Raw genomic sequence first — 12,827 nt, 5'->3', positions numbered from 1 at the left:
ATCTCTGAATAATCAGTTCCAACTTAATTAACAACATAGAATTGGATAATAGGAAAAGAGCACAAAAGGGCCTTGTGCTAATTGCTAAGTGAATAACACGTTTTTTAAAAATTGTAACGTGAAAATTTTTTACCTCTTGAAATAACAGTTTCTAGTCCAGTTCCATTAATAAAAGCACGTTTAATGGTTTGTGTTTTAATATCTGTCCAGTATAAACGTTCTTCAGATGCATCGAAGTCTATCACAGTAACATCATCAATATCAGGGACTGTAAAGGCCGTGATAAAGTTAAAATACGGGTTGTCAATATCCACTCCTCTGATTTCAGAACGCCTTGCGTAAAGAAGAAATTTCTTCATTTCTAGAAAAGAAATAGAAATAAGTGCTTTTCTCTTATAAGCTTGGCAAGTTTGAAGCAGTCTTGGAATTCTAAAATAGTACTTGATGATTTAATAGGTTTTTAAAACCATAAAACCATAATCATGATCTGATGGAAATATTAAAGCAGAAATGATTTATCTATTTTTAAATTAAAGCATTTAATGGAAACAAATGTAAAATAAGTTAAGTCATCATTTTTCTTTAGTTAGAAATGCCAATAAATTCTCAATAACTGATTTGACTTTACAATTTCAAACAAACTTGCTAAAATGCATGAACTCTACAACTGCTAAACAATCATTTTATCTTTATGCATAATTATACAAATATTGCATTGCATTAAATGGTTTTTGAAGGAATCTAAGAACATTTTTGGTATATTATTATTGAATGAACATTTTTGCTATATTATATATTGAATATATTAAACATTTTAAAAATCATGTTTAAATTTTCCCTCTCAAAATTAGGGTTCAAATAATGTTAACACATGCTTTATTATAAGTTTCTGTAAATCTGTAGTACTAATATTGTGAGGCATTGTATCATTTTTACTTCCATAGGCAGCTATCTGGCATTGAATCTGTGAAATATTAGTCGATTAAGTAGAAAGAGGAGTCACAGATATTTTATTCCTTTATTGTCGGCTGTGGGGTTATTGTTGCTGAGACATGTTATCTATAATAATAAAAGCATAATATGCTAATTAGACCAGATGTCCTTCCAGATGAAGCCAGGGCTGCAAGGGAAGCCCTGGTCTGGGTGCCGGAGGGAAGCTGGTGCCGGCAGCCAGGGGAAGGAAGGCCTACTCTTGCACAAATTTTGTGCATTGGGGCTCTAGTGACTGTATAAAATCAATTAAATCCACATTTGACTAAATTCCTGAATTGAGGTTTTGTGAGGACATTCTTGTCATCCTTAAAAGTAACTGCTTTGCAAATAAATGGATAAATTAACCAAAATTAAAGTAAAACAAACCAGAAAAAAACACCACAGTATAATTTTCATTCACACATTTTATTACCTTTTTATGGGTTTGAAGTAATTATTTAAATATTTTTAGAAACCTTTTAAATTTATATATTTTTCTTCATTTCCCCCCTTCCAGTTAATAATCCCCACAAAATGATGCGAAAGTGACTGTAGAGGAGCAGGCAGAGATCAGCGATGCTATGTGCCTCTTGGTTATGCGGGTTCCTGACATCATCATTTTCTGATAATGCACTTTCACGTACAAGGCTCCCTGCTTTGTAGAGATAAATTCTGCTAACACACCAAATGCGAAAGTTGCAAGAAAAAATGAATAAGGTACTAAACGGCAAAGTGCGGAGCATCACGTATTTTAAGAATGTGTCCCTCTCCCCAAAAGTAGATGAATCATCAACGGTCTAGAAATAGACCACCCCTCATGTTTCTAAGGACATTAAAAACCTCTTCTGCTCTACCTTGCGGGAAATGTAAATGCTAATACACTTTGAGAGAATTCCATTTGAGTTTTAGATCAGAACTTTAGGAAACTCACCATAGCAGGTCTTCTTGTCTGTGGAAAGCTTCATCAGGTGGGGGCAGGCACAGGCAGCACTTCTGCTGTGGTTGATCAGACACATGTGAGAGCAGGGGCCTCGGCCAGCATTGGCTGCACAGGGATTGGGAGCTGCAATTACACAGTGAAATATTAACAATGCAGAAGGAAGAATAAATTAAGGAACCCCTGAGGTGGACAAGGGTTCTTCCCTTAATGATTCCAAGTGAAGTTCCCTACCTAGCACCCATTACTAGGGTGATTAATATGACAATACAACAATCATACACAGTAATTACATTAATAAACACATTTTCCTTCTCAAGGGTAATGAAGATAACCCCTTCAACTCCCTCTATGATGAATGGCATGCATCGTATTGCCTCCGAAGCAAAGTTTATTTTTTTAAGTATTTAGTCTGAGAAAAATATAGAAATAATTATTAAATTTAATATATAATAAACCCAAGTAGACTATAATCCAAGCACCTGGTGTGCTGAAGGATGCTGTTATTTTTCTAATCTACCCTTAGACTCCTTTCTTGCCCTAGCAACCACTGTTAAAGACTTCCCTAGGAAACTGTTGTTACATATGTATCCTTTCTTCAGGCCATTTCTTCTTTTTTGAATCAGGGGACCAATGTAAAGTAATCTTTGTCTGCCTTCATTTTTAAGACAACTGCTTCTTCATTTTTTTTTTTTATTTCCTGTATCAACTGATCCTTATACAAATACTAAGTTCTACTTTATAAATAACTTATATTCAAATTTAGAATGGAATATTAAAAGTTGAAATTCAATGGTATTCTCTTATTCTTTTGTGTTTCTTGGTCTGTCATCATGTTCTTTTTATACGATCTTAATCTCAATTGATCAATAACTATTCTCTTAAATACCTTTCCTAGAGCCTATCTAGTAGAATAAAGGCTTTAGGCCCTGTCCAGATGCTCAGTTGGTTAGAGTGCGATCCAGATGCACCAAGTTTGTGGGTTAGATGCCTGGTAGGGGCACATACAAGGAGTAATCAATGAATGCATGAATGGGTGCAGCAACAGGTCAATCTCTCCCTCTCTCTTCACTCTGTCTTCTCTCTCTTTAATATCAATTTAAAGAAAAGATTTTAGGACCAAGCTAAATGTAGAAAATTGTAGAAAAGTGTTACATCTTCTGATCCCAGTAGTAAGTTTCATTTTCAACTAATTATATCTTTCTAACGGGTGGACCTATTGCTCAGAGTAGTTAATATCAGTCCTGTGGAGTATTAAAACACAAAGAATAAAAATAAATAGGCTATAATACAATTGTAGAGGATGTGAGAAATTAAATGAATTTGATAGATATTCAACGTGGCTTTGGGTAGTCTTTAGCATCTACCCTTCCCTCAAGATAATACAAAACAGCCATGTCTTTACATTTGATTAAAATATAAATAAATAAAAGGAAATTAAAGACTCAGAAACATTTTTCTAAGAAAATTAATTAAGAGCAAAGATTATTAGAAAAGAGTGGAAGTTAAGGCATAGAGATAACTACTCAACTTCCTATATCCCACAGAGTGCCAATATTCTGCTTTCCTCCCTGTTAACTTTACCTAATACAACCGGAGTTCCCAAGGGACTGCAGGTCAGAGAAGCAAGAGTAGATTTGAAGGTTACTGAGGAGAGAAGTGTTGCAGGAGAGGTGGCAGAAGGAAGAGAGGCCCTGCTGCAGAACTGTTAGATACCTGGAGGCAGGGTTACTAGCTGTGGCAGACAGAAAGAGAAAACTCAAAGTTTTCAACACTTGAAAAAAGAAGAGGATTAGAAAGGAGAAGAAAAGCAGCAAGAATGAAGACAAGAAAAGAGAGTAGAGAGAAGAAGGAGGAGGATAAATTTATTTAAAAGCATTGACATGAAAATACTATTCCTCTCAAGGACATTAAAAGCATGATCCATGACCGCTCAATGATAGTTACTTGGATTTCACTGTGAACATTACTATTTTTAGCTGAGAATCATACCAGCTCTTCTCAACACTCTATAATTGTGGCCAAATGCTTTTTAAAATAAATGATATTGAATTCCTCTATATATACTAAAGTAAAAAATCACCATGACTTTGTAGGCCAATATCTATGTTAATGATAACACTGTAATGTAATATTCACAATATTTTCTGCTTCATAGCATAAAAAATCCACAGACTTTTAACTTGAATTTCTTCTCACTTTGAAATAATGCTGTTAAATCTTTTTAAAGCTTATTTCTAAACATGCATTTGAACAGATACCTATTCTAATTACCAAATTAAGGAATTTGGTTCACTGTACTCATATTTTACTATAAAGCAGGGATTAGTGCTCCTCCCTGATTTGTGGGGAACTGATATAGGGGTAAGCCTCGGACTGACCTGTTGGCAAAGTCACAAACAAGTCCCAGCTTAGAGGGCACAGTCCTCTTAGCATAGTGACCAGTCATTCTCAGTCGTTCTGCTGTTAGGGTCAATTTGCATATTACCCTTTTATTATATAGGATAGAGGCCTGGTGCATGGGTGGGGTCTGGCTAGTTTGCCCTGAAGGGTGTCCTGAATCAGGGTGGGGGTCCCGTTGGGGTGCCTGGCCAGCCTGGGTGAGGGGCTTATGGCTGTTTGCAGGCTGGCCACAGCCCCTTATAACACTTGACCTTATAACACTCCCTAGATCTTATCTGGGAAGCTAATGGGCTGAGGGAAGTGCAGGAAGTATAACTATGGTCAAAACAAGTGAAACTCACAAGAACTGTGTAACTGTGGTGACCACTGCCCTGTTTACCTCTGACTATAAAAGGTTGGTATGGCCTGAGCACCAGTGGAAGACTTTCCTCTTGAGTTGGACTTACCCACCTGGCCCCCAATATTCCCAAATTATCTCGTGTCTTATCTCTTTCATTTGTGTGCGGATCCTCTTCCAGGTCCTGAACCTTGAACCACGTGGGACGTGGAGGGAAACATTTACCAACACTGATTTATATTAAAACTAGAGGCTCAGTGCATGATTCGTGCACATTGAAAGAAAATTAATTAGAAGTTGACTGGCAGTGGGGGACTGGGAAAAACGGGCCAGACATGCCCTGGAGCCAACCTCCCATGGTCCCTCCTCAGCCAGCTGCACCTAAGGCAGTGCCAGGGCTCAAAGGGCGTTGGCAGAGTGAGTGGGGTCCCTCCGGCAGGTGGGGTCCCTCGGCCTGGCCTGCAGCGATTGGGCCAAAACTGGAAGTTGGACATCCCCCGAAGGGTCCCAGAGTGTGAGAGGGTATTCTGCAAAGTTGCTGCTGCTTGGCAGCTCCTGCATTGAGCGTCTGTCCCCTGGTGGTCAGTGTGTGTCATAGTGACCAGTCATTCCCAATCGTTCTGCTGTTAGGGTCAATTTGCATATTACCCTTTTATTATATAGGATAGAGGCCTGGTGCATGGGTGGGGTCTGGCTAGTTTGTCCTGAAGGGTGTCCCGAATCAGGGTGGGGGTCCCGTTGGGGTGCCTGGCCAGCCTGGGTGAGGGGCTGATGGCTGTTTGCAGGCTGGCCACAGCCCCTTCAGGATGGGGGTCCCCCTTGGGTTGCCTGGCTAGCCTAGGTGAGGGGCTGATAGCTGTCTGCAGGCTGGCCACAGCCCCCAGCCACCCAAGCTCCCAGTGGAGGCTGGCTGGAAGCAGGTATCTGGGATTTATTTATCTTCTATAATTGAAACTTTGTTGCCTAGAGCAGAGGCTACATATGGCCAGGGCAGGCAGGAAGCTTGGCTTCCTCCATCTCCGGGGCAACCAAGCCTCCTGCTTGCTCCAGCTCTGTGGCTTCCAGCCGCCATCTAGTTTGCCCTGAAGGGTGTCACGAATCAGGGTGGGGGTCCCGTTGGAGTGCCTGGCCAGCCTGGGTGAGGGGCTGATGGCTGTTTGCAGGGTGGCCACAGCCCCTTCAGGATGGGGGTCCCCCTTGGGTTAATTTACATATAGTCACTCTGATTGGCTGGTGGGTGTGGCTTGGACATAGTGGAGGTGCGGTCAATTTGCATGTTTATCTTGCACCAAGGAGTGTGAGCCTGTACTCTAATCCTGTACACTATTCTCCCCAGTTCTATGGTCACTGGCTAATTTAGGATCTCTCCATCTCTTGCTTTAATTGCTGCACTAACTATCTAATAATCTCTCCCCATCGTGTACAGTTATTGCTTTAAAACACAGACTTGATCATATTGATGTCTAGCTTAAAAATCTCGTATGGTTTCCCACTGTCCAACTCCCAAAATCTCAATCTTCTCTCCCACCATTTCCCCAATGTCCCTCTACACTAGCCAGATTGGTCTACTTTCTGTTCCTATTTACCTTCCCTTTGTTAAAGATGTTATCAGTCTTTTAAATTTGTAACATTTTAATTTCAAATCATTTTGTTCACTTCTTTTTGCGACAATATTTAATCACTTGTCAAGTACTGTCAGACTTTCTTTAAAATGTGTTTTTCTCTTTAGATTTTTAAATCCCTCCTCTTCCAAGATACAGATTTATTTCATCATCTTTAAATAACCTTCATGTCACTGACACACTGTGGTACTGCACAGAATATACCAATCTTTCTTTGTAAGGTACCAATGCATCTTCCATCCTCATCTATCACTTTTCTCCTATATACACATTAGGCACATGCAAAAATGGACTCCTATTGTTCTCTTGTATATATATATATATATATATATATATATATATATATATATATATATATATACACACACACACACACGCACACACACATACATACATAAACACACACACATATATACACACAATAAAGGCCTGGTGCACGGATTCATGCACCGGTGGGGTTACTCAGCCTGGCCTGTGGAGATCAGGCCAAAACCAGCTCTCTGATATCTGTCAAGAGGTCCCGGATTGCCAGAGGGTGCAGGCCAGGCCAAGGGACCCCATCAGTACACAATTGGGGCCAAGGATGGACCACGGGAGGGCTCCAGGGCATGTCTGGTCCATTTTGCCCAGTTCCAACCTGCCAGACCCCAGCAGCAAGCTAACCTACTGGTCGGAGTGTCTGCCCCCTGGTGGTCAGTGCATGCCATACCGACTGGTTGAATGGTAGAATGAACAGTCGAACACTTAGCATATTAGGCTTTTATTATATAGGATACCTTTTCCATTTCTACTGACACATGATGCATTTTTTTCTTCCCATAGAATTTCATCACAGACATTTTTACATTAATCTTTCTTCATGAACCAGCTTTTCATTTTTCTCCTACTAATCATTTTCTAATCATCAAATGCTGATTTCTTCTATCACTGAATATTAGTTTTAATTATTGACTATACAAAGCAGTAGGCAATTTCTTATTTACACTCCTATTGCTAATTGTCTGTGACATATATTCATATATTTTTATCAGTATATACTTATCTCTCTACTAAATCAAGGGCTGGCAAGTTTTTTGTTTTTGTTTTCATTGTTGTTGTTTTCTGTAAAAGCCCAGATAGTAAATATTTCTATAGTAACTATTCAATTGCTATTACAGCAAAAAGCAGCCATAAAACAATATGTGGATCACAAAGTATGGCTATGTTGAAACAAAGCTTTATCTCCAAAATATGCAAAAGGCTAAACTTAGCCGGAAGGCCTTAGTTTGTTAACTTCTGGCAGAAACTATAACCTATGTATATACCTATTATCTTTTCCCAAAATTTCTATGCTGTTTATTACTGTGTCCGCCTGTAGGACATTTGCATTCATATGCATGTTCATCAATGTATGTGGGTATATGTCCTAAAAAGGCAGTGATTTGAAAATTTGGAAAATTAGTTCATCTGCTAAAGCACATCAAAACTCTAGGGAAAGAGACTAAATGATATATAACAGCAACACTTTATAGGAGAAACAAATGTTAATTATGCAATAACACAAGACTAATCATGCTCTATGAAGAAAACAATATTAAAGATAATTTCATATTTAAGGCAGCCTGTTTAATTGCAGTCCATTTCTCACCAAAAAAATAAATTCTTTAAATACAAGTATTTTATCCATTAATTTCAAATAAAATATATGCAAACTTGATGCAATATAAAATATGTATCGTATTTACTTACCTAATAAAATTATGCTCATATGAAAAAATATTCATGTGAAATAAAAAAAGACCCAAAATAGTCACAGCAATATTGAGAAAAAATAACATAGATAACATAGTTGGAGGGATCACAGTACCAGATATCAAGCTTTATTACAAAGCCACTGTTCTCAAAACTGCTGGTACTGGCACAAGAATTAACATATAGACCAATGGAACAGAACAGAGGACCAATAAATCAACCCAAGACATTATGCTCAATTAATAGCTGACAAAGGAGGCAAGAACATACAATGGAGTCAAGACAGTTTCTTCAATAACTAGTGTTGGGAAAATTGAACAGATATATCAAAAAAAAAATGAAACTAGACCAACAACTTACACCATAGACAAAGATAAACTCAAAATGGATAAAAGACTTAAACTTAAGACAAGAAAACATAAAAATCTTAGAAGAATCCATAGGCAGCAAAATACCAGACATATGTTGTATCAATATCTTTATCGATACAGCTCCTTGAGCAATGGAAACTAAGAAATAAATAAACAAATGGGACTACATCAAAATAAAAAGCTTCTGCACAGCAAAAGAAACAATCAACAAAACAACAAGAAAGCCCACTGAATGGGAGAACATATTTGCCAATGTTATCACTGATAAGGGTTTAATCTCCAAAATTTACAGGGAACTCATACAACTTAACAAAAGGAAGATAAACAAACCAATCAAAAAATGGGCAAAGGACCTAAGTAGACACTTTTCAAAAGTGGACATACAGAAGGCCAAGAGACATATGAAAACCTGCTCAAAGTCACTAATCATCCAAGAAATGCAAATCAAAACAACAATGAGGTACCATCTCACACCTGTCAGAATGGCTATAATCAACAAATCAACAAATGACAAGCTCTGGAGAGGATGTGGAGAAAAAGGAAGTCTCATGCACTACTGGTGGGAATGCAGACTGGTGCAGGCACTGTGGAAAACAGTATGGAGTTTCCTCAAAAAATTAAAAAAGAAACTGCCATTTGACCCAGGTATCCCACTTCTAGGAATATATCCCAAGAAATCACAAACACCAATCAGAAAGGATATATGCACCCCTATGTTCATAGCAGCACAATTTACAATAGCTAAGATTTGGAATCAGCCTAAGTGCCCATCAGCAGATGAGTGGATGAGAAAACTGTGGTACATCTACACAATGGTATAGTACGCTGCTGTAAAAAGGAAGGAACTCTTACCATATGCAACAGCATGGATGGAACTGGAGAGCATTATGCTAAAAGCCAGTTAGAGAAAGATAAATATCACATGATCCCACTCATTTGTGGAATATAATGAACAACATAAACTGACGAACAGAAACAGATCCAGAGACAGGGAAGCACAGAACAGACTGTGAAACTTCCGAGGGAAGGCAAGGGAGGGAAGTGGCAAGAGATCAACCAAAGGACTTGTATGCATGCATATAAGCATAAGGAATGGACACAGACACTAGGGAGTTGAGGGCATGTGCTGGGGCCTGGGGGTGGCTGGGGAGAGGTCAATGGGTGCAAAAGGAGACATATGTAATACTATATGTAATACTTTAAACAACAAATAATTTTTTAAAAAATTAAGAAAATGTTCAAAGCAGATTTCCAGGATCCAATTTGTTAGTTAAGAAAAAAATTCCTCCCTCACATGTAGCCTATTTGATTATAATTAATATTCATCCTGATAATGAACTTTATTGGTACAAAAATAATTACTAATTTAATAAAATAATTTACTTATAATTTTTAGAAAATAGTTTAACATTTTAAAGAAATTTCAGAAGTCTCTTATAATTAAACACTAATTTCAAATCCTGTTTTCCTTTGATAAATATCTTCAAGTCATAATTTTAACATTTGATGTAGAAAAACTAAATCTTGTCTGATCTTCCATGGGTATCTGTACTTCAAAGAGAAAATTTGTAAATGTCACAAATAGTAGTTTCATTTATTTGTGAAAACAAAGATGTAATATTCTGTTACATTTTTTAATACCACTGAACTTTCAGTCATTCTAAAGAGGAGACATATTTCAGCTATCATCATTTACTTGCTATTATTTAACTCACTGTATAATTTAAAATAACAAGTATTTGTGTCAGGAAAGTTTCTACCTTCACAATAATTTTATAATCACAAAAAAATTTTTACCTAAAATAGTGGTTCACAATCAGTGGTGGTGGTGGTAATAGTGGAGATTTTGCCCTCAGGCAACATGTGGGAATGTTTGGAGACATTTTTGCTTAAAAAGAATGGTGATACTATTAGCATCTCGGGGGTTAGACGCCAGAGAGAATGCTAATAGACTTCCTACAATGCACATAACCGTTCCTCCCCCAAACTAAGAATTCTTGCCCAAAATGTAAAAAGGGCAGAGGTTTAGAAATTCTGGTCATGAAGTAGAACTATGGATTCTGAATCTTAATGGATGTGAATGAAAGGCTCTAAATCACTTAGGTTTGCATGTTTGAGGCAAGTACATACAACCTATAATAGGGAAGAAGTAATTTTGGATCCTTTCTTATTAATCTTTTCCACTGCTCCAAGGTAGACTGTATTGTACCATATTTAAAAAATATCAATTTACAATGTGGCTAAACTTAATACTTGCATATAAATTAATTTGAAGTTTAGTGGTTTGTTATTTGTATTATATTTGCCAACGAAATAATGCTAAATGTGGTAACTATGTTTTTCAGTTGAACAAATAAAACCTATTAATTTATAATATGGTTTTAAGATGATACAGAGGATTCATTAAGAAACTAAATTAGCTGCTAGTCTTTATTACTGGCTCTGGGATCAGAAGACAAACTATCTGTCAAAGGAAAGAGGAATAAGATGAGAGATTGAGTTTCATGGAGATTTTTTTATATCAACAGTTGGAATGAGGTAGCAACATGTCTTTGGAATATTTCAATTCTCATTTCTCCTCTGCATTGCTCATGGCCTCTTCTCCCAGGCACTCAGTACTGCAAGGTGTTCTGAGCATTTCATTAAAGAAGCCTCACAAGTTTTGTTAAACCTCAAAAATCCCCACTTGCTTTGATTATCACCTGCCTTTCATCTCACTTTAGTCAGAATTCTCATCCCTTTCAAGCTGGTGATGTCAGCTATAAGTAAAGGTGGAAGCAGTTTGATTTAAGTATTCCAACCCAGGTTACCATTCTTAGAAATATTAGCATTGTTAGATAGGGTGCATGATAAAAACTTAAGTCTCCTATTGATAGTATTTAAATATATGAAATAAAGAGACACTATTAAACAATTAGGAAAGCAATATTTTAAACAGAATTTATAATATGTAGAAAGAGGGTATATAGATAGATAGATTGATTTGGTTTATATGACAAGTAGTTAGATCTTGATATAGTAAAGCGTGGAGGTGAATAATTAAAGTAACCTGCAAATATTTAACATTTACCTCCACCACATTGAAACATGGTTTTAAGACTATTTCTTTTGTTGGGGGTTAATGGGGGGATGAGGACACATTTGTAATACCTTAACCAATAAAGAAAAAAAAAAGACTATTTCTTTTTTCTCAGAAACACTCTTATTAATTATATAAAAAAATGTTGCTTGTAACTCAAAATATTAATAGCTCTACATGAAATCCCTCATTCTTCAAGTTTCATAAGTGATACTTTGTCCCTAAAGAAGCAACGATATTAATATTCTTAGAATCTATATTTTTTCAAAATAAATAAATAAATCAGCCAGCTCCTTAAAAATGTCAAGAAAAGTTTATATTTTCTATATTTAAATTTTTCTTATTTAAATATTTCTATATTTCTAAAAATGTTTTTTTCTGAAGCAATTGGAGCCCCTTATATCATTTCAATTTTAAAATTATTCAGAAACAGCCTGATATTTCCTTATCCTATATAATAAAGAGCTAATATGCTAATAAGAACGGACAGCAGAATGACCATCTGGACGACCTTCTGGATGAAGCTGGGGCTGCAAGGGCCTGCCGGGGCAGCCAGGGTGCGGGGGCTGGCTAGGGCTGTGAGGGCTGGCCGGGCTTGCGAGGGCCGAGCCCCTGGCATGAATTTCATGCACTGGGTCTCTAGTATTGTCATCACATGATAGGCAAGCGACATAAAAATTTATGGAAAGAATAAAGGTTCAAAAAATGAATAATTTATTTTTATCACGATATGCTAGAAAATGTACTAAGTGTTTTGTAAGCATTATTATTATTTTTTATTTCTCTTACTGGAAATTATTGTTTATAAAAATAAATTACCCTCCTTTTAGCCCTGACCGGTTTGGCTCAGTGGATAGAGCATCAGCCTGTGGACTGAAGGGTCCCAGGTTCGGTTCTGGGCAAGGGCATGTACCTTGGTTGCGGGCACATCCCCAGTAGGGGGTGTGCAGGAAGCAGCTGAATCGATGCTTCTCTCTCAGCGATGTTTCTAACTCTCTATCCATCTCCTTCTCCCTTCCTCTCTGTAAAAAAAATCAATAAAATATATATTTTTTAAAAATTACCCTCATTTTACAAATGAGTAAACTTAATTTTGAAAAAGGAGAAACAATCTTATACTCACACAGATATTAAGACAGGAATAATATTTTGGATAACAAGGTAGGAGCTCTAACAATTATTCAAACTAACTCTCAAAGTGAAGCAATTCACTTACACCCATTCATTCATTCTTGAGCAATTCTCAGTTGCCTGTCTTAGAGTGTAATTTTTATAAGTATATTTAATCCAATTGTAATTGCAAAGAAACTTCTTGTGTTTCATTGTGTTTCTGTTCTGATTGGCTTTTCTAAGGGTTATTGTCATATTAATGTGT

The 12,827-nt window shown here is 37.0% G+C and overlaps 1 protein-coding gene across 1 annotated transcript in view; it reads right to left on the bottom strand.

Moving 5' to 3' along the window:
* LRP1B (LDL receptor related protein 1B) overlaps positions 1-12,827 on the bottom strand; it is a 1,379,523-nt gene that overhangs the window by 566,998 nt on the left and 799,698 nt on the right. Inside the window, exons 28-29 of the mRNA XM_036320679.1 lie at positions 1,904-2,035; positions 134-361 (exon numbers count right to left, since the gene is read on the bottom strand). Of these exons, the coding sequence (XP_036176572.1) occupies positions 134-361; positions 1,904-2,035 (360 nt within the window). The remainder of the gene's footprint in view (positions 1-133; positions 362-1,903; positions 2,036-12,827) is intronic.

The sequence above is a fragment of the Myotis myotis genome, unplaced genomic scaffold (genome assembly GCF_014108235.1).
Source record: "Myotis myotis isolate mMyoMyo1 unplaced genomic scaffold, mMyoMyo1.p scaffold_m19_p_8, whole genome shotgun sequence".
NCBI lineage: Eukaryota > Metazoa > Chordata > Mammalia > Chiroptera > Vespertilionidae > Myotis > Myotis myotis.
Note: the sequence above shows the minus strand (reverse complement) of the source record. Positions and strands in the feature narration are given on the sequence as shown.